The sequence below is a fragment of the Penicillium atrosanguineum genome, assembly GCF_028827265.1.
Source record: "Penicillium atrosanguineum strain IBT 20685 chromosome Unknown utg000007l_segment0_segment0, whole genome shotgun sequence".
NCBI lineage: Eukaryota > Fungi > Ascomycota > Eurotiomycetes > Eurotiales > Aspergillaceae > Penicillium > Penicillium atrosanguineum.
The window spans coordinates 1,979,790-2,006,183 of NW_026623139.1; the positions used below are offsets into that span (position 1 = coordinate 1,979,790).

At 50.8% G+C, this 26,394-nt stretch overlaps 8 protein-coding genes across 8 annotated transcripts; 5 read left to right on the forward strand and 3 right to left on the reverse strand.

Moving 5' to 3' along the window:
• Positions 1-954: 954 nt before the first annotated feature.
• Positions 955-2,607, forward strand: N7443_008948 (putative nucleoside transporter; the record flags this gene model as incomplete). Its single annotated transcript, XM_056889004.1, has 3 exons — positions 955-1,302; positions 1,375-2,056; positions 2,114-2,607. The coding sequence occupies 3 exons, from the start codon at positions 955-957 to the stop codon at positions 2,605-2,607; spliced, it is 1,524 nt and encodes a 507-aa protein (XP_056738306.1).
• A 371-nt stretch (positions 2,608-2,978) lies between these two features.
• N7443_008949 (Autophagy-related protein 13) lies at positions 2,979-4,057 on the reverse strand (the record flags this gene model as incomplete). The annotated part of the gene is made up of 3 exons (XM_056889005.1): positions 2,979-3,135; positions 3,192-3,748; positions 3,800-4,057. 3 exons carry the CDS (start codon positions 4,055-4,057, stop codon positions 2,979-2,981), a joined length of 972 nt encoding a protein of 323 aa, XP_056738307.1.
• Positions 4,058-7,834: 3,777 nt separating this feature from the next.
• Positions 7,835-9,493, forward strand: N7443_008950 (uncharacterized protein; the record flags this gene model as incomplete). The annotated part of the gene is made up of 1 exon (XM_056889006.1): positions 7,835-9,493. The coding sequence occupies one exon, from the start codon at positions 7,835-7,837 to the stop codon at positions 9,491-9,493; it is 1,659 nt and encodes a 552-aa protein (XP_056738308.1).
• Positions 9,494-10,538: 1,045 nt separating this feature from the next.
• N7443_008951 (SMP-30/gluconolactonase/LRE family protein) lies at positions 10,539-11,627 on the reverse strand (the record flags this gene model as incomplete). The annotated part of the gene is made up of 2 exons (XM_056889007.1): positions 10,539-10,839; positions 10,897-11,627. The coding sequence occupies 2 exons, from the start codon at positions 11,625-11,627 to the stop codon at positions 10,539-10,541; spliced, it is 1,032 nt and encodes a 343-aa protein (XP_056738309.1).
• A 620-nt stretch (positions 11,628-12,247) lies between these two features.
• On the reverse strand, positions 12,248-14,149 carry N7443_008952 (Zn(II)2Cys6 transcription factor domain-containing protein; the record flags this gene model as incomplete). The annotated part of the gene is made up of 3 exons (XM_056889008.1): positions 12,248-13,844; positions 13,906-14,007; positions 14,067-14,149. The coding sequence occupies 3 exons, from the start codon at positions 14,147-14,149 to the stop codon at positions 12,248-12,250; spliced, it is 1,782 nt and encodes a 593-aa protein (XP_056738310.1).
• Positions 14,150-14,906: 757 nt separating this feature from the next.
• pakA (mitogen-activated protein kinase kinase kinase kinase STE20) lies at positions 14,907-17,528 on the forward strand (the record flags this gene model as incomplete). Its single annotated transcript, XM_056889009.1, has 4 exons — positions 14,907-16,814; positions 16,882-16,981; positions 17,036-17,370; positions 17,424-17,528. 4 exons carry the CDS (start codon positions 14,907-14,909, stop codon positions 17,526-17,528), a joined length of 2,448 nt encoding a protein of 815 aa, XP_056738311.1.
• Positions 17,529-18,714: 1,186 nt separating this feature from the next.
• On the forward strand, positions 18,715-21,146 carry N7443_008954 (ESCRT-0 subunit protein HSE1; the record flags this gene model as incomplete). Its single annotated transcript, XM_056889010.1, has 9 exons — positions 18,715-18,754; positions 18,889-18,938; positions 19,004-19,038; positions 19,103-19,178; positions 19,243-19,341; positions 19,407-19,527; positions 19,591-20,229; positions 20,280-20,483; positions 20,539-21,146. 9 exons carry the CDS (start codon positions 18,715-18,717, stop codon positions 21,144-21,146), a joined length of 1,872 nt encoding a protein of 623 aa, XP_056738312.1.
• A 1,290-nt stretch (positions 21,147-22,436) lies between these two features.
• pan2n2 (poly(A)-specific ribonuclease) lies at positions 22,437-26,068 on the forward strand (the record flags this gene model as incomplete). The annotated part of the gene is made up of 3 exons (XM_056889011.1): positions 22,437-22,565; positions 22,627-23,924; positions 23,974-26,068. The coding sequence occupies 3 exons, from the start codon at positions 22,437-22,439 to the stop codon at positions 26,066-26,068; spliced, it is 3,522 nt and encodes a 1,173-aa protein (XP_056738313.1).
• Positions 26,069-26,394: the final 326 nt, after the last annotated feature.

The following is a 26,394-nucleotide window of genomic DNA, read 5'->3' on the forward strand; positions in this document are numbered from 1 at the left end:
AATTTGACTTTGGAATCATCTCTATTTCCATCATCGAACCGGTTGTTTTCTATCATGATTATTAATTGAATGGTAGATGTCACCACATCCCCACGGGCCAAACGGTGCCACGAGTCGACACCCATCTTCCTCTCCACCGACCTGTCATGTTTGGAGCCAATGGCTCGGGAAAGCAGTACGTTCTCGGGGTGAGCTCCGTGAGACGTCCAGATCGCTGCCAGGCGTTTCGACGCCGCACCACGTGCCCAGGGCCAAGACGTAGCCGTAGCCTCAGCCTCTACCGGGGTGAGACCCTCGTATGAGCAAGAGCTATCACTCGCACATGATTGAGTCCAGACCCCTACCGGCCCGGCATTGACCCGGGTTCTACTCTTCCATGCTTGGGAATTCCGTACCACAACCCTGTACGCGGTGTGTTCATGGTGTGTACATGGGGGCAAAGTTGGCCTCGAAAAAGTGGCAAAATCAACCAAAGCGACCATCATTCGCCGAGAGTAGGATACGATGTGCGGTTGAAAGGCATGGATCCAGTCAATCCAATTGCAAGCAAAACCCTAGGAAAAAAAAAACCAGGAGACTCGGGGACATCCGACTTGAGCCCCGCCCACCTGATAAGGAAAAGAATTTTTTTTTTCTCGGACCGCTAAAGCTTAACCCCATACTTCTTTTCTAGTGCTGACTTGTAAGAAGACAGCCTGGAACAGCCACCTAGTGTTTGATAGTCTATATTTTATACTTTAGAGAACGAACTGTAGTCCATGGTTCCTTCTCAGTATCAACAATGCCGTCCAAAGAAGAAAGAAGAAAATCAGAAAGGCCACCGTCAATAAGCGGCCAGGCCCACACGCGACCCGCGAAGAGATTCTCCGAACAATGCACTACTAAAGGCCAAGACCCCCAGCTCGTGGGCGAGTGCGGAGATTTTTCGTCTTACACCTGCTCTACACTCCCACAATGGCTTCCGACAGCGAGCACGACATAGAAAAGAAGCTCCAGCCCGCTGTGACAGCTGTCGACGCGGAGCATGACTTAGTCAAACCCGCGCGCGGCTTCTTCGCCAAAGTCCGCTACTATGAAGACCTTCTGGACCGCAAACTGGGGATTGAGTCCCACAGTCTGGATCGCGTGCATCCCGAGAATCGCAACTCGCCTAGTCTCCCGGTGATGGCGTTTATGTGGGCTTCGGCGACGATGAATATCAGTTGTTTTAGTACGGGGTTCTTGGGGAGGCAATTTGGCTTGTCGCTTGGAGAGACCATCCCTATCGTGATCTTCGCGACGTTGTTGGGTGCTATGGTGACGGTGCGCTTTCCTTATCCCTCGGGGGGGTTGAGGTGCACGAAATGGGGAAGGAAGACTGACGGTCGATTTTAGGGTTGGTGCGCTACAATGGGCCCTGGAACGGGTCTGCGCCAAGTCGCCATTTCGCGCTACTCACTGGGTTACTACCCCTCGTCCATCATTGCCTTACTTAATGTTATTGAGCAGTTGGGCTGGGCCTCCGTCAACTGCATCACCGGTGGATTGGCGCTCAACGCCGTGTCCGATGGCCATGTCTCCATCGCCGTGGGAGTCGTCATCATCGCCTGCGTCAGCCTACTATTCAGCTTCGTCGGACTGCGTGGTGTACTTCTATACGAGAAATACGCGTGGATCATGTTCTTCATCATTTTCATAATCATCTATGGTGAAGCCGCTCACCGCGCCAACCTCTCCGAAGCCTCGACGGTGACGGGCATGACCAAATCCGGCAACGCGCTTAGTCTCATCGGTGTGATCTACGGATCTAGCGCCTCATGGAGCTCTATTGTATCCGATTTCTACGTCCATTACCCCGTCGACACGTCCAAGGTCAAGATCTTCACGTACACGACCCTCGGTATCACAATCCCCACTTGCATCGGCATGCTGCTCGGTGCCTGCATCAGTTCAGCATTGGACACGAATCCCGAGTGGGCGGCCGCGTACGACACGGGCATTGGCGAGATTTTGAAGACGATCATCTACCCCACCGGGTTTGCTAAATTTCTGCTTGTGCTGCTCGTCTTATCCGGAAGTAAGTGATATCTGCCATACATCATACGTGGCTCTGACGCTAACGTTGCCCTTGCAGTTGGTGTGAACTGCATTGCAATTTATTCCGGTGCACTGTCGGCTCAGCTCTTTGCGCCCCCATTCGCCAAGGTCCCCCGCGTGCTTTGGTCATTCCTTGTCTTCGGCGGTATTCTGGCTCTTGGAATTGCGGGTCGTAATTCCTTGCTCGATGTCTTGGAGAATTTCCTCTCTCTGCTTGGGTACTGGAATACTTCGTTCTTTGCGATCCTCTTCATAGAGCATTACTACTTCAGGAAGGGAAGTCTCGCGAACTATGATCTCGACGCCTGGAATACCCCTTCCAAGATGCCTGTTGGTTATGCTGGACTAACAGCCTTCCTGTGCGGTGCCGCAGGCTGGATCGTGGGTATGGTGGAAACGTACTATGTTGGCGCACTTGCAGCAAAGATCGGAAAAGATGGCGGCGACATTGCTAATGAGCTGGCCCTCGTGTTCACGAGCATCTCTTACCTGCCACTCCGAATCCTTGAGCTGCGCTATGTGGGACGATAAAAGCCACAAAAGCAAGCTCGAGTACTCAAAATCATGTATAATTAGTTATGAAAAGCAGCTGAAGGCAAAGACAGGTCAAAACGAAGGAACGAGCTCTATTCACGAGGTCTAATTGACATGTCATATATTAATTAAAATGTGCATAAGCCGTACAGGCCATATTAATGTTAGTATAATATGTCACGCGTCCAGCCAGGCAAAACAAAGCCATGGAGCATTATAGGCATGGGTATCGAACAAACAAGTGCACTATTCAAGTGCTCTAAACAAAGTATGGATCCCAACCATCGACAAAAAAAAAAAAAAAATTGAGAGCCTCGCAGCCAAAGCTGATATGTATAATGAGGCAATGCAATATTTGCAGAGAAAGCTTAAGTGGCCTTGACGTAGGGCCAGCCGTTCTCCCAGCCAAGCTCATTCCAGGAGTACATGTAGCCCGCATTACCCTTACCACCGGCTTCCTTGGTGGCAAGCGGGTAATAGTGATAGTACATCACGAGCCCAAGGTCATTGTCATTGACGACACCCCTGTTTGGTGGTTAGATGTTGCTTTTTCAAGACATTGAATTGCAAGAGTGACTTACTGTCCACCAGGTCCGTAGACCTGTCCGTGGCTAGCCAGGAGAAGAGATCCGCCAGTGTTGGTGCAGGCAGTGCCGTCCTTGTCCACAAAGCCTCCAGTTCCAGTAGTAGAGCGGCAGACCATGATGTGATATTCCTCGCCCTGGGCGGGATAGGTAGCGGTATATCGGCCCGCGATACCATCAGAGTAGAGGAGGTAGTAGAAGTCGCCGTTCTTGAACATGAAAGAGCCCTCTTCGCGGTGGTTGAGGGTTGCGTTGTAGGACAGTTGGTAGGCAGCGGAAGAGCCGACCTTGAGAGGAGTCTCCATCTCAATCTGGTGGATATCTTGCCAAAAGGAGCCAAAGTTAAGGTAGTTCTTGCCGTCGATTTCAATCCAGTTAGGGTCGATGCGGTTGTACTCGCTGTTGGCCGGAATGCCGACGGAGCCGTGGTCGGTCCAGGAGCCAGGTTCCATGGTCTTCGAGGTGGCTACGCCAATTTCTGAGTTTTGAGTGCCAATCTGAGAGAGAACATAGTACATGTAGTACTGGTTGTTTTGGTAGTGCACGTCAGGGGCCTATAGGTGGTTATTAATAATGTTGTTATATACATGGTGATGTAAACATACCCAAATGTCGGAGCTGCTCACGCCGGAGACCGTGATGCTAGAACCATTGGGCAAAGCAGAGCCGACGTCCGTCCAGGGACCCTTCACAGAAGGACTCGTCATAGTGTTGACACCCGTTCCCGTTGCGAAACGGAAATATTTTCCATCAGACTTACGCTGGATCATTGAAGGGTCGTGTGTCCAGCAGTCACCCGTGCAAGCACCCCGATTGGGGTAGGCACAAGCCAACGCAATGAAGAAGAAAAATAGGGCGAACATTATGGCAGTCGAAGGTAAGGCCGGGTTGTCGAAGGTTTAGTCGCGATGATAGCCCTCGAAATTCGGAGGAATGCGCTCATTTTATGTTGACTCGGGCAGTCCCCCTAGAGCCCTGGGAGGGTCATGCAGATGTCGTCTCGTCGAGTCCATGTTGCGCCTTGATGGAAGGTCTTGGGACTCCACCACGCCAATCACAGTGTGGTCTTGATATGTATTTGGTCCTATGAATGTAAGGCACATGTCAGTAGTTGGGCCTCCCGACGTGGCTCGGACGCCACAAAGGGGATAGCCGGAAGGTAAGTGGGCCTCTAGGGAGATTCTTTCAGGGCGCTGATCATCAACAAAGTAGGGAATTTGAATAAAGACGCAAGACCCGCTCTCTCTTGATCCCGGCAACCAGCCGTAAGTGTCCCGACTATCCCTTTTGTGATGTCTCGCATCCGCAACTGCAGTAATCTTCACTAGATTCGGGCTACCTTTGGACAACAAATCCGCAAACTCCACACAGATTCGTGTTCAGATCGTTTATGCAGAGTATAGTGTGGACGACAGGGGCTAGGAGTGCATGATTCGCAATATGGCAATGCCGGAGTTGCGGTTGCATGAGACCCACATCCTCCCTTCCTATCGTGGCAGGCAAGGGCGATCGATCTCGCTTGCACTATTGAATTCCTTGTTTGTTTCGGGTCGCCTGCTTAGGTTTGTGGTCATTTCATCTGCTGCCATGCCAATCGAGGCAACAGAGTTTCTACATCTCAAGTCATATGCGTTGCGGACGTTTAGTCTTGGGGCCCCATAAGGCCCGCACAGGTACCGCACAGGTTCCGCACAGGGCGCCCCAAGTCCGGGGAGGTTGACGATCGGCCCCCATGTGGGACTCGATCGGCTCCAATAGGCTTCATCCTGGAGGCTCATGAGATCGCCAGGTGATTCCCCGGTCCGCTAGCTTGACCGGTACGTATATCATCTCTGGGTGCGGATCGGATTCGCAATGGTGTGGAGTGCTTCGCGGCAAAGCGGGAGATCAAGGCTTCGATCACCCTTTCATGGAGGATGACTATGATCAAGGGCGCTAGCAAGGCTGAGAGTGGGGGCTGTGAGACCGGACATCAAGGACAGAGGACAGTTCCAAAGAGTAAGCAAATCCGAGAGTACAGGATGCAGACCCTGCCCAACCCTGGGCAGTTGCAGGGAAGCAAAGGTCGAGAGCTGAGACCAACAGCAAACCCCGGCTCTCACCGCGATTTTGAGCCTTCTCTTAGATACGAGGCTCACGGTAATAGCCCGAGCCGACCTTGGCTCTCGTCATTTAGCATCTCGTTGCACCTTAGTGGATCGGCTCCACGACCCATGACTTGGGCTCCATCATGAGCGATGTCGCAAAATGTCGCCATCGCCCTCATGCCATCAACCCCTCATCTCGATAACAACCGAAAAATAAGATTCTCCACGGCATTTGTTCACAGTGGCTTGCGCCCCCGGGATATCTCCTCCTCCTCGCTAGTAATTTCCCAGGTTCCAAGGTTCGTTCCCTTTCAAGTGCCTTGGCTGTCTGATACTGCCAATGGGACCGGGCCACTTTGAAACGAGGCAGATCCAAGACCAAGCCCTATTTACGTGGACTGCGCTCATTGATCATCTTCAATACATGCGTTTGCTCTTAGCGGAGCCGTAGGTAGACGTAGGTTGTGAACCTTCAAGCAGACCTCCCGCGTTATTGACACATCTCCTCAGCTCTGTGAGACAACGTCTCGAGCAACTGATGCCCCGCTATTTGTGTGTGTTCCATGTTGTGATACATACCACGCGTTTAAGCTTGTTTTAAAATTGATTTTCGTCGAATATAGCGCGGGAGAGGCGCCATACTGAAGCTTGGCTTGGCTGGAACCAATGGAAATGGTCACTTTGCTGTCTTCTTTTGTGATCCGGTCAAAAACTCGATTGGAGAAAGGTGCTTGTCCAAAGGTACGCTGGGTATTAGCAATCAAAGTTACGATGATCAGGTAAAGTACTGAGATGGTCGCGAGGATAATGAAGGGTTCAATATATATCCTGCGCCGGCGCTCACTCAAGGTGTCATCCAATGCACAGGTGTTGAAGATGCACTCTCATGGTCAGCAGTTGAACCTTGGACTGCCTAGACTTTTTCAAAAGACCAATTTCTACAAATGTGGGGAAAGCCGGACGTCTAGGCATTCAAACAACATTGAAGGTTTGTGATGCACAAGTGACGCGGGCCCTGAATCCGTAGCCCCCTGCCCCTGCGGGAATCAGGGCAGCCAGCCATCGTGCAAACTCGGCTTAAAATCTTGTAAAGATAGTCCAGCTGCCAGAGAGACATTTTGGATAATTTCTTGGCAGAATATCTAGAATGTGGTTTAGGGAGACATCCAAGATAGTAAATTTGGGAATCTTGGAACCTTGGATGCCGTCTTCCCACTCAACACCCGGACTAAATTCACTCCGGATACCAAGCCTGATACTCCATGATATACCGGTGGATAAATCATTTCACTATTTACGCTTTACAAACTGTCTTGCCAGAATTTTCCCCTGTGAGTTTGGGGAGAAGATTACCACGCATCCCGTCTAACCATCCAAAAGAACCTGGCCCCCTGAGTTAAGATTTTGCATCGCTATATAGACCGCGCTATACCCGGTCATGGGCGGTGGCAAGTACAAAACACAAATTTTGCTTAGCAGAATGGTTAACCATCAGGCTTCTATAGGACCTCATCACTAGCTTTTTAATCTCTACTCAAAAACGCTTTCTATGACTGGCCCTTCCATGAAATTGATCTAAAGGGGCCTCAATTCCTAAGCTTTAGCTATTTCTTGGCGTCTTTCTAGGCACCTCTCTAGAGCTCTAGAAAGAGCTCTTTTTGTTACTTGTTTCAATCCTACCAACTAGCTTAGAATACCCCTGGTAGGATCAGTGACGCCCGCCTATTTATAACTATTTATATCTTATCTGGAAAGCCGTGAACTGTAGTCTAGTTAGGTTCATAAAGTGGGGAGTGATCTCTCGGTGGGCGAAGAGCCACATTCCAGCCAATGACCGTTTCTTTGTATTTGCCCCTAACCACTACCATATCCGGTGTATGTATTGCCCGCTAATCTACTTGATTTTGCACTAGTGCCTTATCGTTGCCTTTATTGAAAGGAACTCCACAAAACCAATGTTGGATCAGCAAGGTCGGGTGAGCTGACCCCAGGACTGAGATACAACTGGAAGTTCTGCCAGTGAGAGTGGCCAAGGATTCGGTTGGCACAATCATGATGGTGCAAGAGCTTTTTAAGAAATTCAATGGAGGTTTCTTGTCTAAGGATTAACTTTCAAGGTTGATATCGATCCCGCACAAGGCTCCTTTATCTGGCCACGCAATGCTTCTCCGCCGGACAGGGGTTTCCTGATTGGGAGAGTTGATACCGAACCGCTCCTTTGATTGGCTTCTCCGCATGTTTGTCAAGGGATAAAGCACAATCAAGGCTTGGAATCCCTAATCGCGCGAAAAAAAAAAAAAGCTTCAAAGATTGTTATCACTTGCCAGTATAGATAGATATGATTGACGCCGCCAACGACAGAAGCTCTACTGTCAATTTTGGAAATATCTCCCGATAAGTAAAGACGCTTGATTGGCACCGGATAGAGGGGTAGGCAGTCGTCTAGGCATAGAGAAAATGTTTCACAGATATGCTGGGAAAGTACAAAAATGAAAACATATCCTCTAAAAGTATCTCTACCCATCGGACTATTCCAGCACCGCGTTGCCTATCATGTCCGTCTCCCGTGCGAGATCGTTGTCCGAAGAGGACACAATCGGCTTTACGGAAAAGAAACTCCCAACTTATGATACCGAATTGCACGAAGTGGACACCGCTGTTGGCCAGCTGGAGGAACTGAACACCGTTCGACAGGGTCTCCACCAGCGACACATCCAGATGATTGCTCTCGCCGGTACCATTGGAACCGGTCTTTTCCTCAGCTCTGGTAAAGCCATCGTCAATGCTGGTCCTTTAGGGGCTTTCCTTGCGTACGCAATAATTGGGTTGATGGTTTCAAGCGTTGTCTTGGGAGTCGGAGAGATGGGTGCTCTGGTGCCGCTTAATGGTGGTGTGGTCCGTTATGCGGAGCTATTCTGTGACCCTGCTTTAGCTTTCGCGAACGGGTGGAACCAGATCTACTCTTATATTATCTCAATTCCTGCCGAGATTGTCGCCGCTGCTGTGGTTCTGGAATTTTGGATCACCGTCAACAATGCTATTTGGATCACTATCTTCGGTCTTCTGATGACTGTCACCGCGCTTCTCTTTGTGCGAATCTACGGCGAACTTGAATTTGGATTCTCTATGCTGAAGATCATGCTGATCATTGGAGTCAATATTATGGCTTTAGTTGTCACCTGCGGTGGAGGACCTAACCACACTTCTATTGGATTCCAATTTTGGAGGAGCCCTTACGGCCCCTTCCAACAATACCTCGATATATCCGGTCCTTTAGGCCAATTCCTTGGATTCTGGACTGCATTCAATAACGCTCTCTACGCATACTCTGGTATTGAGGGCATCACCGTCGCCGCCGCCGAGACCAAGAACCCTCGGCGTGCTATTCCTATGGCCGCGAAACGTATTTTCATCCGAATTCTACTCTTCTACGTCCTCACAATATTTATGGTCACTCTTGTTGTATCTTCAGCAGATCCAGATCTTCTAGGATCTTCCGGTACAGCATCCGCCTCTCCGTTTGTTATCGCCGCTCGCAATGCTGGTATCAAGGTAGTGCCGTCTATTATTAACGCGGTTGTCCTTACCTCAGCCTGGTCATCAGGAAACTCTAGCATGCTCGGTGGTTCCCGAGTGCTCTATGGTATGGCAGTTCATGGCCGCGCACCTGCTATCTTCAAGCGCCTGAACCGCTTCACAATCCCTTACGTTGCTGTTATTCTCTACACTGTATTCATCGCTTTGGGTTACATGACCCTCTCAAACTCGGCAAGCACTGTTTTCACATGGCTGCAGGATATCGTGTCCATTGCAGCACTAGTGAACTGGATTTGCATCCTTATAGTTTACCTCAGGTTCCAATATGGCTGCAAGAAGCAGGGTATCAATCGCCATGAAGAACTCCCATGGGCAGCCCCTTTCCAACCGTGGGGAAGCTGGATCTCGTTGATCATGTTCGTCATTTTGTTCTTCACTGGTGGCTATTCCACCTTTATCCACGGAGATTGGAGCACTGAGACATTCATTTCTTCGTACTTCAACTTGCCTTTCATCCTGATTGTCTACTTTGCCTACAAGTGGTGGATGAAGACCAAGATTATTGCGCTGGAGGATATCCCCATTCGACCGTTCATTGAACAGTACCGGCTTAACCCAGAGCCGGAACCTACACCCAGGACCGGTCTCCGAAGACTTAACATCCTATGGTCATAGAGTCGAAGAGCTATTTGGTTATCGCTGTATTGAATCCATGTTTCCCCTCACTCTGTTCCACCGTAATTTTCAGTGTACAACGATAGAAGATACAAGTCAATTTCAAAATTTCACGGTAGATCGTCAGACACATGAATCAATCAAAGCCTCAGGAACCTAGTCGAGCCTATCAAGTTGCGTAAACCATGTGGATGATGGAGGTCCAGGTTTCTTCCTCCCGAAACCAACGATCTGTATCTAGGCGTCAAATCTTTCGAGGGAAATGTGGAAGAGGGGAACTGTCTTATCTCTCCCCTTTTCGTGGTTTCATCCAGGAAACTAGTGCCTCCCAGCCCCCTAGTAGTCATAGAGGTGTATCTAGATAGGAAGATTCCAACCTTCGCGCGTGGCACTTTTTTGCCTACGATTATCAGCCGCGACTGGCCAATAAAGTTGGACCGGGCCGGGCCTACCTAAACGGGTGGAGTGAGGACCGGAACGCAGATTATATTGCATGGTGCGGGGAACAAAAGGGAAGGAGAGGGAGAGATAGCCGATATTGTAGAGGGTCATGAATATCTGTTCTGCTGATATGTTTCAACTCGCAACGGTTCAAGTAATTTGAGTCGCGGTTACCGAAGGCTGAGCGCTGAAAAATCCACTTGCTGGACTTAAAAGCCACTCGATAGCTATTTGGGAAGCCTCGTCCCACTGAAGACTTGACCCGCGAGACCCGGGGCAAACGGCATATTGATATCTTCGCGGCCTCCGGGTATCGAATGTTGATGCTGTCGCCGATTCTGGATTGTATTGAGCCTAGTTTCAACTCGGATTCCGGCAATAAACTTGAGCCGCCATCGTATATTACCCAACATATTAACTTTTAAGGGTGTTCAACAAGATATTTGCACATTTCTAGAAAGAAAGACCTCGGGTTCAAGACATGGTTCTCATGTATGTACATTCACCTGGGTTATGCTATATGTATCATTAGAAAAATGCCCACTCATATTCACATGCTCATAGTCACATTCGTAACACCCCATATTCCACCGGTCGGTCAGGTCTAGAAAAGGTTGCCGTGAACCTTCTTGTTCAATTGCGCCCTCCAGAGCTTGTTCTCGTTCAAAATGAACATTGTGCCGTTCTTGCCGAACGAGAAATTCGACGTACCATCCTCAATCAGGATCTTGCCGAGCAAGACACCGCCAGCCGACCAGACATTGACACCGTCACCGCAACCAGCATAGACGTTACCATCCATATCGACCTTGACGCCATCAGGGATTCCATCACCTGGCATGGCAAAGACACGACGGTTGGTCAGGAAAGGCTCCCCATTGACCTTGATCACGTCAAGCGCGTAGCTAGGAGAGTTAGCAAGTGATTCTCAAAAATGCAATCTTTGACAAGGACCAACATACATAGTAGCAGCCAACATCTTATCCGTCGAACCATCACCATTAGTCTCCGCAGTATCGGTGATATATACAGTTTTCTCATCAGGCGAGAAAGTAATGCCATTCGGCCTCCCAAAGCCATCCGCAATAACGCGCACATTCCTAGTAGCTGGATCATACCGATACACCTGGTTCGGCAGCTTGGGCTGAGGCCTAAGACCCTGGCGCCAGCCATAAATGGGGTCAGTGAACCAATAAGACCCATCACTGTTCACTACGACATCATTCAGCGAATTGAACTGGCGGCCGTAGAAACCACCAACAACAAGCTCGGCCTTGTACGGTGGCTGTACGGACATCTGGAACAGTCCACCAGTCGAGTTCATGGTACCCTGGCCAGTCCAGAGGATACCGGCACCGTGGTTGACACCGCCGTTGGGCATGGGAACGGTCGTGTTGATGATCTCCGCGGTTACGGGATTCTCGCTCACACTGGCTTTGGTGATTTTGATTGTCTTCTCGCCGGTGACTGGGTCCGTGAAGCTGTTGCTTGACATGAAGAGAGTCTCCGAGGACGGGATGTACACGCTTGCCTCGTGGGCGAAGGGGTAGGATTGGTTCTCATGGATCACCTCAAGCTTTGGAGCTGAGCCGAGGACCTTGTAGAAGGCATTGTCATAGACGCTGAACCCGGAGGGAACAGTGGAGGCGCTGGCCATGCTGGCCGTGGCCAAGTGTGTCATTGAAGCAGCCATTGAGTGGTATGAATTATTCTTCGCTGATTTTCTTAGGGGGCGGGCACTTTAAAGGTCGAGCTTGGCCTAATTTGTTCGGCGAAAGTGATGTCGAAGATCCACTTCTGCGAAGCCAATTGGGTGGGGACTGTCTTATGGTTGTGCAACGCTTGCCTGAAAACTGATCGGATTGGCAGCGGACCAAGATCCACTCGCCAAATTGCCCGAGATTTTGCCACGGGGTGGTTAGGGGCGGAAGTGAAGCTCTTGTGGATCAATTCCAACGATTGTTGAGATGCTGTTCTATTATTCCAAACAAGCAACGAAGCACAGTTTGGGGTTGAAGTTGAAAATCTCCGTCTTGAACTAGATGTGGGGTTCCTCTAGAGATGTGATCACCTTGGCAGCACAAATTAGAATCGAACATCCACGCAGATCCGCAAATACGTGAAAAAACCCTCATTAGCTCGATTCAAGATCATCGGTCAACGGATGAGCGCGAGCGGTGTGGGGCTCAATCGACTTTATAGGCAAGGAAGTCCGAATTGTAGCGCACATGGACACATTCTCTGCATGCGAGAGATATCTGGAAAGACGTAGGGAGATATTTATGCATGCGTCTCAGTTTATATTTGGTAAGATTATAAGCCCAGGCAGCCACCGGTAGAGAATTCTATGGCCTCTGCATTGATGTCGAGGGCATTCGCTTGCATGTCCTCGGCAGAACAACGCCAAGATCCATGAACACCCCAGGGCTTGTTAGAAACCAGATTGACTGGTACAGCTGCATCGCCACGCTGCGAAGACTTAAACTGCATGTTCTCTGTGATCAAACCCCATGGACTATCAAGACCCCACGGTTTGCACCAGAACGTCACCGCAAACACGGGGTCCTCGGACTCGTCAAGCTTCTCGGGCTGCACCGGCTGAGTAGCCACGGTGAAATTGTGGATCCGTACACGCTCAGGGGGCAGCACATCATCCTCTGGAGATTGACCCTTAGGTAGACGAAGATGAGCCTCCTCAATCTCCATGATTCTGGTGAAGATCGCGTGATAATGCTGCGCTTCGAACTGCCATTCGCGCCTGGGGCTCCTCGTGAGCAGATCAAGACCCTTGCGACGGATATGTGGCCAGCGACACTTCCACGCCACTATGTGCAGATGAAAAATCATACCCGAATCTAAAGCCAATGTCCGCGAGATTTCGTCGGGGAATCGATCAATTAAGATAGACTCGGTGAGCTCGATCAGTTCTTCGAACATAGCGCGGTTGGAGTCCCAGTCGCATTCACCGGCCACTTGGGAGGACTTGACACTGTAGTCAGTGCTGTGTGATATGATTCGGATCATATCGGCGGCCCGCCGCTGGGTTTTGTTCCACGTATCCTTTTGTCGGCGGACCAGGTCATCAAAACTCGATCTCCATCGGCGGAGACTCAACTGGACATGCTCAAATACTGTGGTTGTTTCCGAGTCAGAGTAGTGGTCATTCTTAATGGCGCTTTCTGATCTCTTCAAGTGATATACGGTAGAGGTGATCAGGTCCATGAGACCCACCCTGGCTTCGTACAGTGTATGGAAGCGATCTGCGAGAATCACGCGCCCGCAGTCATCGACGGGGTTCATTATAAGGTTGGCTCGCTCTTTGAGCCCGGTTGGAACCACGTTGATGTTGAACACACTAAGCAGCGGCGCAATCTCCATTTCCATAAATCGCGCCTCAAAGGAGGCGTAGTGGATGCCCCAGGGCGTTACAGAGGCTCCCTGTGTTTCCCGAAAATCCTGAAGGAGACTAATGCCGCTTCTAATATGTGCCGCGGCTGTTTCTGTGTTTCCCTGGAAGTATTCGAAGCAAGTGAATAGGATGTTTATCATGGCAATGAGTGGCAGTGAATTGGGTTCTGAGATGACTTTATCGATGATAGCGCGAATCGATCGATTGTAGAGCTGAATAGGGACGTTTAATGGATCGAATCGCTTCCGGCGAACCTGTTCATTCGACTTCCCTTGTTCCTTAGGATTGTGTGGTCGGCCAAGGACTGCCTGTTCGTGAACAATGCCTATCGCCGCCATTGCCTGGCGGATGGCAGGCTCCACCAGGCTCACCTTCAACACGCTGCCCTGGAAGAATCCCCCCGCGAATAGCCCCGCCAACTGCGGCGCAGTCTTGTGGAAGAAGAACTCGAGGGCGCGAGTCTCGATCCGTGATCCCAGACCGGGTGCCGGGGCCAACGCTCTGGGCACCAGTGAGGGTTTGGATAGGGGATAGCCATCGCATTTTCGCCCAGTACTCGTACATCTCGAAAAGTGTCAGTCCAAAAAGGTAGGAAGGTACGGGCGGAGGGAAGATATACCGAGCGCAGGCTGGTTTTGCTTCGTCACACTTGACCCGTCGGGTCCTATATAAGTGGTCGCCCCTGTTTAGAACTTATAATGTATAGCGGGGGCCTGAACTAACTTGCAGGTAAAGCAGCCGGTGCGGACCTTGGGCTTACTGGCGCGTTTCTGAGTTGCGCCGGGGGTAGGGTACCCGAGCACCATGTCGGCCAACTTGAGCTACGAGGCCATTCAGGGGGGAAATAACCAAAGCCGAACGAAAGCCGGTCGCAATTGGGGCTAGAACTCACGTGCAGGGATTTAGCAAGGCAGAAAACTAGCCTAGGCAGCGCCTAGGCTGGGCAAAGCATTCGATTCCATAAAATCCCAGGGTAGTTAACTAAGTAACCTGGAAATCATCGTATAATCGAAACAAGATCGCCAGTGGTTCGGGTAAATGAACATCACCAAATGACAGATAACCGGTCGTTCCAATCTATTCTTATCCCGCGTAGTCATCCCGAAAAGTGGCACCCCATTTGAATTGGGAAAATCTAGATCGGGGGGAAAGAGATTAACGAGCTAGCTATCACAATCGCCATCACCATCATTTCCCAGATCAAGGCTGGCTTCCCCTGTCCCCCTTATACTCATCAACTATCAACGGGCCCCCGCGTCATCGTCAAGCCCAGCCACCAACTCCTTTTCCGCTCCGCTCTCCACGTGTTAATTGCTTTGGAATTCTCATCTCCCCTTCTCTCCCCCCTTCTGTTCATTCCAGAAGTCTCTCCGGAATTTTCCATCGGGTACCTAGGTATAGAGGCATCGTCATCCTCATCGCTGGGCCCGCAGAGCGCATCACGGGCGGCAAACCCTGGTCCCAGCCGCGAAAAATACGCAGGCAGAAAATTCTCCATTCCCTGACCCCTCCCCTCGGCCCAATTTCAATCTTGTCTCGTGTAGAGACAAGTCCCTGCCTGCCATGAGTTCAGAGGGTTTCTCGTTAAAATTCCGTCGCCCCTCCAGCAAGCTGCACAAAGATCCCCCTAGCTTCAGTTCGCGCATTCTTCGGGGTCATCAAAGCACCAGCTCCCTGAAACGTCATCCATCTGCCCCGGTCTATCCGCGGTCTTCCCCCAGTGGCAGTCGCGAGCACGTCCGATCGCGATCAAACGCAGCTCCTAACCCGAATTACGGCTCCTCGTCAACCTCACCCGATCACAGTGGCGCTCCCTCGCCCGGCTACGAGGAGGCGACACAGTTCCCCAGTCACAGCTCTTCGCGTTCTCGAACCCGCTCCCACCGCTTCTCCTATGATCAGCATAGTTCGGATGAATTAAACGGCCCCTACGAAACGCGGGGTATGCTCAGTGCGCTCGATGAGAATAGCGCCGACGCCCAGCCTCAAACGCATACCCAGCAACCCTCGGTGCGCTCTCATCACACCAGTCCTGACCCGCGTGGCCGCACGCCTCTCCGACAGTCCGCCAGTTTCACCACTTTAACGAGCCGCATGGATCCATTCGCTCATCGCGAGACCGAACGGCCTTCCAACTCCAAGAGATATTCCGACGAAGGCAATAATGGCCCGCCCACTCGGATGGGGAGAAGCAAAAAGGCCAGCTTCTCCAGCTTCGTCAACAGCATGCTGGGCTCTCCTCGCAATATGAAAATTTCAGCCCCCGAAAACCCGGTACACGTTACTCACGTTGGATATGACAACCAGACCGGTCAGTTCACAGGTCTTCCCAAAGAGTGGCAGCGTCTGCTGCAAGAGAATGGCATTTCGAAGAAGGAACAGGAAGAGCACCCACAGACCATGATGGATATTATGCGTTTCTATGAGAAGAACACTCGAGGCGACGATGATGAAGTGTGGCACAAGTTCGACAACGCGTACTCCGCAAACAACAACGGTCGCGCGCCCTCGCCGCCTGGCAGTCCTCGATTTCCCCAGAATCATGAAGGTAGCTTTGAAAACCCACGATCGCCACCTCCAGTGCCTCGTGGGCCGCCTGTCGCGTCACCCGCGCCCGCGCCAGCCATGTCCCCTCCGTTGGGCAGTTTGGTGCCGCACCGCGCTCCTCCCAAGCCGCCCACTAGCATGACGCCCGCCCGCCCGCCGCCTCAACCTCCAGTATCCCAGCAATATACTGGGTCTCCGCAGCGAGCTGTGCAAGATCCGTACTCATTCCCCGCGCCGCCCATTCCCGAGTCGAATCCAATTCCCCAGTCGCCCAAGCGCAGCCCGTCTAGCTCTCGCAGCGGCACCCCTGCGCCAAAGGGACCGATCGCCTCCCCTACTCAATACCAGCAGCAGCAGGAGCAGGTCATGGCAGCTGCCCAGCAAGCGATTGCGCAGAAGCAGTTGGATCGGAGTACCAGTCAACGTCAGCAGGTACAGCAACCACCCCAACTTCCTCCGATCGCCACAAATATGGGCGCTTCATCGACCGATCCTTCCCCGACCACGCGGGCCCCGCCAGCAGCTCGACCTCGTCAACGCCAACGCCAGAGCAATGCAATGGATGTGCGTCAGCGATTGCTGTCCATCTGTCACCCCGGTGATCCTACCCAGATTTACTACAACCTCAACAAGATCGGTCAGGGTGCTTCCGGTGGTGTGTACACAGCCTATGAGAAGGGATCGAACGGATGTGTGGCTATTAAGCAGATGAACCTTGATCTTCAGCCTAAGAAGGACCTGATCATTAACGAAATCCTTGTGATGAAAGATAGCAAGCACAAGAACATCGTGAACTTCCTCGAGAGTTTCCTTCACGGCTTGGACCTGTGGGTCGTCATGGAGTACATGGAAGGTGGCAGTCTCACAGATGTGGTCACTTTCAACATTATGAGTGAAGGACAGATCGCCGCAGTTTGTCGAGAGGTATGTTTCAAATTCCCCTTTGTGTTTTCATTTTCACGTGAGTGGCTTCTGACATTTCTCGTACTAGACCTTAAATGGCCTGCAGCACCTGCACTCAAAGGGTGTCATTCACCGTGATATTAAATCCGATAACATCCTTTTGTCATTGGACGGCAACATCAAGCTGAGTACGTTGTGGTTCTTCTGTCACAATATTGAATGTTGAAACTAATCCATTGCAGCCGACTTTGGCTTCTGTGCGCAAATCAACGACTCGCACAACAAGCGGAATACCATGGTTGGCACACCCTATTGGATGGCACCTGAGGTAGTCACCCGCAAGGAGTATGGTCGCAAGGTTGACATTTGGAGTCTGGGTATCATGGCCATTGAGATGATCGAGGGTGAACCGCCATACCTGACAGAATCGCCGCTCCGAGCACTTTATTTGATCGCCACGAACGGCACCCCGACCATCAAAGATGAACATAACCTGTCGCACATCTTCCGCGACTTCCTCCACCTGGCCCTCAAGGTCGATCCCGAGAAGCGAGCGTCAGCTCACGACCTGTTGAAGGTTTGTCTCTAATATTCCTATACTTTGAACTCAGCCACTAATCTGCCTTGCAGCACCCGTTCATGGGCTTGTGCTCTCCCCTCAACCATCTCGCCCCTCTGGTCAAGGCTGCTCGCCTCAGTCGGGCTCAGGAGAAGGCGCAAAAAGGCGGCGCCTAGATGAACCGCTCTTTCTTTTTTTTTTTCTATCTTTCGGCATTTCCTTTCTTTGCTTTACGTCCTCTCTTCCCATCTTGCTCAGATACCCCATCACTACCGATGTTTCTTCTAGATCCCGGCATGCCGAAATTCGCATCATGTCGCAGGAATCGTATTTACTGCACCCGATTTGTTACCCAATATTTCCTTGATGAAACCATCCCTTTGTGATGAAAATGATCTGACCTCAGGACCTGTTATCCCTGATATGTTTGTTTTTTCTTGCGTGCCTTCGGGCTGTCTATGTAGCCTATGTGTAGTCCTATGTCAGTCGTCGCTCGTGCTGTTTGAATATTCTACTTTGGGCGATATGAGCTAGCTTTCTTGCCATTCTTACTTATATACCTCCAACCGCGCATGATTAAGAATGCGCGCTTACATTCGGCGTTTGGGATTGTAAATTACTCTAACAGGAGCATTCTTTGCATTCTCCCGCATTGCTGAATGCAGTTTTTTTTTTTGAATATGTACCCTTATATCAGTTGAGGCTGTACATAGTGGAGATAAGTACAAGCCACAGAGGAAGGTCAAATCAGGGCAGGCTATAAAACAGGAGCCTACGAGTATTCGAGCAAAAACCTAAACTACCCTGTAGTTACCTGGACCTGGATTGATAATGATAAGAAATAAAGACAGAATTTGCCGTTTCAGGCAGACACGATATCGAATTGTGTAGCTAAGAATATCTGAGCCAAGCTTCTCCCACCGTCGTCATCGCTGCTGACTCAGGGCCACTTCCGCCCCGACACAACACCGCGAAGTTGACACAACCTCTGTGCCGACTCAAACAAGAAAGTTGCAAGACGTCTGAGAGATCGCTGTATCTTTCCCTCCTCTACTGTCTCCCACCACCTTCTCCTCTCGGTGTACCCGGACCTCCTAGCTCAGCCCGCCGACGAACCTCAATTCACTCCCCGCATTTAGTGCTCGACCAGCACCGCTGCGAACCACGCCGTCGTGACTCGTGAAATTTGCGCCCGATACAAAACCCTAGTGATTAGCTTTGCGGCACGTTTTTCCCTAGCTGCGCTTTCTTGGTAGTTACCTGAACGAGCTCCCTGCGTGAAGGCCGACAAGTGGTGCCCGACAAACCCGCTTTCTTGAATTACCGTGATTGCGAGACCTTCAAGGAGTAGTTTTACTGGAGATGTTTCGTGCGCAGCAAAATGCGTTTGACGACGCTGTCGGTGAGTTCAAACGGCGCTCCTGGGCGACTGTGCCTACTGCGTGGTCTGCCAGCTGCGCAGGCGGAGCCACGGCTGAGTGCTTGATCTCGACATTCTTTGGATTTGATTACTGACGTGGGAACTTCACGTTCTAGCCAAGGCGACTGACGAGAACCTGACATCCGAGAATTGGGAATATATTCTGGTGTGTATCCTGAATGAATGACGATCGACAGCCCGGAAGCTGATTTGTTTGGTTCTGTGATATAGGATGTCTGTGACAAGGTTTCAGTCGAAGAATCTGGGTATGTAGCCTTACTTGTTTATCAGGCTAATGAGGTTGTGTACTGACTGGACTGGGATTCATAGCGCAAAAGAAGCGGTTGCTGCCATGATTAAGAGATTGGCTCATAGGAATGCCAACGTCCAGCTTTATACCTTGGAGGTTCGCAATTCTTCCCCATCTCGAATCGCATCTACCATGTGGGATTTCTCGCTAACTGGCCCAGCTTGGCAATGCTCTGTCGCAAAATTGCGGTCCGAAAATTCATCGCGAGCTGGCCTCGAGAAGCTTTACTGATGCGCTTCTTCGTCTGGCGGCTGATCGGGTATGTTGCGCTATCACAGTCTTCCGTGAGAGTAGGTTCGGTCGCTGATAATACCAAATCGCTAGAACACGCATCAACAAGTGAAGTCTAAAATCTTGGAGCGCATGCAAGAATGGACCGAAATGTTCTCATCTAACCCCGACTTTGGCATCATGGAGCAGGCATACATGAAGCTGAAGACTACAAGTAAGTACACAGCTGTATCTGGAAATCAACTTTGAGCTTTTGCTGATCAATATCGCCTACTAGATCCCAACTTGCAACCTCCCTCGAAACCTGTGAAGCAACAGATCACCGATTTCGACCGGAAGAAGGAAGAAGAAGAACTGCAGATGGCACTGGCCTTATCGGTCAAGGAAAGAAAGCCAGTTCCTACTCAAGCGGGCTCATCGGCGGCTGCTGTGCCTGCACATGCTCCTGCATCTACATCCACCCCCACTCCAGGGAGCCAAACAGAGCCTGCTGAAGCTCAGCCTGTTCTATCCGGCACGTCTGTCGCTACTGTGTCGCGAGTCAGGGCCCTCTTCGACTTCCAGCCTTCCGAGCCTGGCGAGCTCCAGTTCCGAAAGGGCGATACCATTGCCGTTTTGGAGTCTGTATATAAAGACTGGTGGAAGGGTTCCTTGAGGGGCCAGACTGGTATCTTCCCTCTCAACTATGTCGAGAAGCTCCCTGATCCGACTGTGGAGGAGTTGCAGCGTGAGGCTCAGATGGAGGGAGATGTCTTCAGTCAGATCAAGAACGTTGAGAAGCTCCTGACTCTGTTGAGTACCCGGAGCTCGGATCTCAACGTTCAAGAAAATGAGGAAATCACTACTCTCTATCACTCTACCCTCGCCATTCGACCAAAGCTTATTGAGTTGATCGGCAAGTACTCTCAAAAGAAAGGTTAGTTTTTGTTTCCCCACTGCGAAATTCGTATACTGATTATTGCCCAGATGAGTTCACCCAGCTCAATGAAAAGTTCATCAAGGCCCGCCGTGATTATGAGTCCTTGCTCGAGACGTCGATGGCTCACCCAGCGCAACCTCAATACGGTCGACCTGGACAGCCTCAGTACGGATATCCGGGTGCTGCTGCGCCTGCTGGATATCCTCCAGGCCCTCCTCCGGATCAGCGATACTTTAGCCCTCGACCTCAAGGTTTGTGGAAACTCGAAATCGTTTCATTGCAGCAATTCGCTAATTTTCTATACAGAGCAACCTGCCCAGTCGCAGACCCCCTACTATGGCGCAGAGCAGACAATCCCTTACCGGCCTGCGTCTCATTCACCTGATCCTCGCACCCAACATGCAGGTGGCGCGCCACTGCAGCAACAGCCACCTCAGGCTGAACCCTATCAATCCATGCACCACCGCCCCCAGTCTACATACGACCATCCCCAAGAACTAGGAACATCCGTCTACGACTCGCCCGTGGACCAGCGTCCCTCATACCCTCCCACCGGCCAAGTGCCACCTACAGCACACCAGCAATTCCAGCAGCAGCAACAACAACAAACACAGCAGGACTACTCGCCCTCTGCTTACTCCGGCGAGGAAACACCCCAGATGCCCTCTGCTCCTGGTATGCCGCAGCAGTACCAAAATCAGCAGCAACAAGCCCCCTACCCCAATTCTCCCACCACTCAGCACCAAGCACCTCCCTCGCACCAACCCCCCTCGATTCCCGGAACCGCACCGTCTGCTCAATACAACGCTTTCAACCCTGCGCCATCGGCACCACCTGGTAGCGCGGAATATCAGGCATATCAGCCTACGCAGGGTAGCGTGCCTCCCTCGAATCCAGCTTCGTTCTACAGATAATACTAGAATTTTGTGCTTGGGTGACCAAGCTTGCGGCTGCTCTTTCGTCGCGTGGGAAGGTTTTTGATTCCCTGTTTCTCTGTCACTTGCTGGGCCGCTCTGTGTGTATTAAGCCGATCACTGACTGTCGGTCCATGTAGTTTGTCGGTACATATTCCCATTTATTTCGCAATATCCTCATCTCAGTATCTTCTCTAGCCTGGTAGAAGTATACATAAGTGTAGTCTTAGCAGTTGGTTTCTCCGATGTAAAAAGAACATTGGAGGCTCAATCAATTCTTTCACCAGTAGCCCTGGTAATATTGTGTTTCATCCCGTTTCTATATTCTACGTCAGCTTTGGTCGCAGTATATGTATATTGCTTTCAAGCATTAACGACTCAAGTGCTTGGAGCTTTCTGCAACATTTAAAAGGCTGCTTGGTGATCATTTTCTCTCACATTTCATGATTTTAGTTTTAATGTCTCGGTTCGTCCATGTAGTGATTGAATTATATGCACTTGCGCCTATATATGTAACACGTCACCTGCATGCTTAGGTGTGTGTGGCTTGACGCAGCCACTAGCGGTTTTTTCTATTGCCGTGCTTCTAGAACCACAGAGACTAGTGCTAACAATCGGATGATATTTATGGGAATTCTTCCTATTGATGAGCACCTTCGCTTCTTTAACAATATCTAGTGAGCACTGGTGTTGTTCAATTGAAGAATCTGGATAATATGTCATTCTTTACTCTGAGATATGTATAAAATTATAGTTCTTACGAACTGAATCAGTAAATTGACTGACTTCCAAATTTTCTCAGATTATTGTTCCTGATATTTTTCGTCTTACCTAGGCTCCTCTGAACTATTTTCTCATGCCGTTATAACCTTCAGGGCTAAATTCCATGCACGGATCTTTACTCTCCTTGCGTCCATGCTAAGCGTTATCGGCGTACAGCACGTGACCGTATCGACACCTCAGTCCCGCGACGGTCTTCAGGCGGTCGACAACAAGCAACTTCGGGATCAGGGCGAGCCTCTCTTTCGTGCTCGCATTGAGGCTGACCGAAAGCAGTGGCTACAGCCTGACCTACTTATCACTTCTATATCTATACCCTTATCCGACCCTGCGATATATCTCAAGTCCCCTTGACAGCTTCCCCGCAATCGCGTCCTCTCCTCGCAGATGATGCCCGGTTTCGGTGAATCTCCCAAGAGGTGAAGGTAGCAGTTCCTGAACTACCATATAATACGACATACCGATTGCAGATCAGAGCATAGTCTGGGCGTCGCCCGGAAAAGGGCCGCCATGGAGGCCGACTGGGATGAATTGTCGCGTATAGCAGTGCCACCGCCGAGTGCGCTCGCGATGCCTACACCTGCGACGACAATTGCATTTGATGATGTTATGGAACTTTTGTGGACAGGAAATGAATATGTGAGCACCAGACTGTATTGTCAACTCCTGGACGAAACTAATGCGCGTCTTTTCCGATTAGGGTCGAATCTCTTCATTCTACGGACCTGACCTCCAACGATATACCTCTGTGCGAGCCCATCCAGCTTCCGAGGGAGTAGTGCGGCAGATCCTTTTTCATGATCGTGGCGTAATATCATTGTCTTCCAAGAGTGTACACATGATTACACGGCGTGGCCTGACACAATGGCATATCGCAGACGAGGATATGGTCGATCTTCGCTGCATGAGCTTCACGGCGCAGCTCAATCGGATTCTTGTTGCAGGTTGCCAGCGCGTGATGTTCACGGTGGATATAGACAAGGGCACAATTGTTGACAAGTTGCCTACTGAACACAATTATACACTGATGAAGAAGAGCCGGTATCTTTGTGCAGCGACAGACAATGGATCGGTTAACGCGCTCAGTCTCAATGACTTCAGTGTCGTCAAGTCGTGGAAGGCCCACGGCACCGCTGTGAATGATATGGATGCACGCAATGATTTGCTCGTCACTTGCGGATTCTCCGTCCGCCACCTCGGCTCTCCCATCGTTGATCCGCTGGCAAATGTATATGACCTGAAGACATTATCGCCATTGCCTCCTATTCCTTTCCATGCCGGAGCGGCATATGTTCGGATGCACCCTAAGCTTCATACGACAAGTTTTGTGGCCTCACAGACCGGACAGCTCCAAGTGGTGGATTTGATGAACCCTAATGCTATAAATTTGCGACAGGCAAACGTTTCTTTGATGCTAGGCCTTGATCTTTCAGCTTCAGGAGAGGCACTGGCTATCAATGACGCGGAATGCTCCATTCATCTATGGGGTTCGCCAAGCAAGATTCACTTCAATGAGATGAGCAAGGAGATTGAATTTGCGGACGTACCTACACGACCACCACCAATTGACTGGTCATCTGAGACTCCGATGAACATGGTTGGGATGCCTTATTACCATGAGCGTCTCTTCTCGGCATGGCCTAGTCATCTCATGTTTGAGGTTGGAAGTCCCCCTCCTCAATTGGACCAGGCATTGCTCCCATACCTGCGTCCGGCTGAGGTGGGCCATCATGCCCCAAACCCCAGAAAGATGCGGCGAAATCAGGTCGAAAATACCCGCGCACTGGCCACAGCAGAGCCGGCTCTTATGGCGCCCAAGTTCCTGAGCGAAAAGGCCCGAGAACAGAGCAATTCCAGCCTAGTGCTCTCTGTCACAAATGCCGCTGAAGCTTTGGCGGGAGCCAAGATCAATGGCGAAAGTGATGACGACCCCCTTCTCAAATATAGCAACGTTGAGATCAAGTATAGTCGCTTCGGTGTCGACGATTTCGACTTCCGGTATGTGGCCCATCCTTTAGTGACTATTAAACTTTGCTCATCCTCGCAGATTCTACAACAAGACCAATTTCTCGGGGCTCGAAACCCATATTGCCAATTCCTTCACAAACTCTCTCCTCCAGCTCTTCAAGTTCATACCGCTGTTCCGAAACATGGCGCTCACCCATGCAGCTGGCTCTTGTATTTTTGAACATTGCCTTTTGTGCGAATTGGCATACTTGTTCGACATGCTGGAGAAAGCAAATGGCCAAAACTGCCAGGCGACGAATCTGTTGAAGACCTTTAGCAGTTTCCGCGAGGCTTCCAATCTTGGCCTCTTGGAAGAGAACCTCCCTAACAAATCCCTCTCAACTGCGATTCAAGCTGTCAACCGTTTCTTCCTTACGCAAATCGCACAAGACTTCCGTATGATTCAACCTAGCTCCGAAGAGCTAGACCAACGCCTTGCGACCATCGCATCAGAGTCCATACGGTGCATGTTCTGCCAGAATGAGACAGTCCGCCCAGGGAACTCACTCGCCAACGAGCTTCTATACCCCAACCTGGACATGAAACATGCTAGGCGCAACCCAGCATTCCGATTTTCAAATATACTGCGCGCAAGTATCGAGCGGGAGACTCAGAACCGGGGATGGTGCAATTACTGCCGACGTTACCAACAGGTGATGATTCGGAAGACTATTCACCGAATGCCCCTCGTTCTTGTGCTGAACGCGGCGTTGACCAACCCCATCTGCCGTCGATTGTGGGCCGTTCCTGGATGGCTCCCTGACACAGTCGGTATTATTATCGAGAATGGCCAGATCATGTGCTTCGAAGGAGATGATCTCCGCCTTCGAATGCAGAATAATACTCCTAACCTTGTGGTATACGATCTTGTGGGTCTGGTGGCAGAGATTGATGTCCCAGAACATCAGAAGGCTCATCTTGTGTCCTTTGTCAACGTTTCTATTTCAGAGCGTGAGCCACAAGAACGGAGCAAATGGCATCTGTTCAATGACTTCTTGGTCACCGAGGTGGACCGAGATGAAGCTCTTCGCTTTACGCAGCCTTGGAAGCAGCCTTGTGTACTGGCGTTCCAAGTCAGAGATGCTCGCCACTCTGTCGATGACTCGTGGAAGAATGCTCTTGACACTACTCTGCTATTCCGTGAGTGGTCTTTGAATGGCTGTCATTCAGTTGAGTCATGCCGCATCTTGACCGAAGAGGAGAAGCCACAGCCGGGAACACCCCTGGCACTTGATACCGAGTTTGTGGACCTTGAAAAGGCCGAAATCGATGTCAAGGCGGACGGATCCCAGGAGATTGTGCGACCTAACAGAAGTGGACTTGCTCGAGTTTCCGTGCTGCGTGGCTCGGGTATTTCGGAGGGAGTGCCATTCATTGACGACTATATTACCATTCGGGAACCCATTGTCGACTACGTTACGCAATACTCTGGTATTAAGCCAGGTGATCTGGATCCACGGACAAGCGAGCATAACCTTGTGCCTCTGAAAGCAGCCTACAAGAAACTATGGTTGCTTTTGAATCTTGGTTGTGTCTTTGTGGGCCATGGCCTGGCGTCCGACTTCCGCAAGATCAACATCCAAGTTCCCAAATCTCAGACTGTTGACACACAATACCTTTTCTTCCATCCCAGCAAAAACCGCCGTCTCAGTCTCCGATACCTCGCCTGGGCTGTGTTCAAGGAGTACATCCAAGAAGAGCCGATTCCCGACACGGTCCAAGGACACGATTCTATCGAGGATGCCCGGATGGCACTGCGTCTCTGGAAAAAGTTCCAAGAATACGAAGACGCAGGCATCGTGGCCCAGATGCTCGAAGAGATTTTCCGTGAAGGCTCCAAACTGGGTTTCCGACCCCCTCCCAAGAATGTGACTGCGGTCGTGTTATCCCGACCAGGAACCGCTGTCACCATGCAGGACAGCGGTCGCAACACCCCCAGTACTCCCGACGCTACCGCTTCGGCCGCAGCAGCCGCAGCAGCAGCGGCAACCATGGCCGCTACCAGTGGAGCTCCTACCAGCGCACCCTCTACTCCTCGCCAGGCTTTCCGACGATCGATTGCCTTGACACCCAGCAACGGCACTTTCTCCGGACCAGGAGCGGGAGACTTCTTCGGAGGAAGTCCCTTGCGATAGACCTATATTTTCTGTTTTGGAAAGAGGTGCCTCTTTTCTACTCTTCTTTGGGGATGACCCCGATGGTATATGGCATGAACTTCGGGATTGCATAGAAACCAAGCTTATTTAACTCGCGAATGCAATAAAAAGTTTAAAGAAAACCACCTGGTTTTGTAAGTGCAGATCTTTATGGATGTGTAGTTAAAGTGAATTTTGAAAACCGATCTGGTTAGGGTACTGGCATTGCTGGACGTTTGAAGTGGGGAATGACGTGGATCGCATCGTTCCCTTCCCAGCTCCCTGTGTTTTCCTTCCACCTCTTCCCTCTCCAACTGGAAGGACTT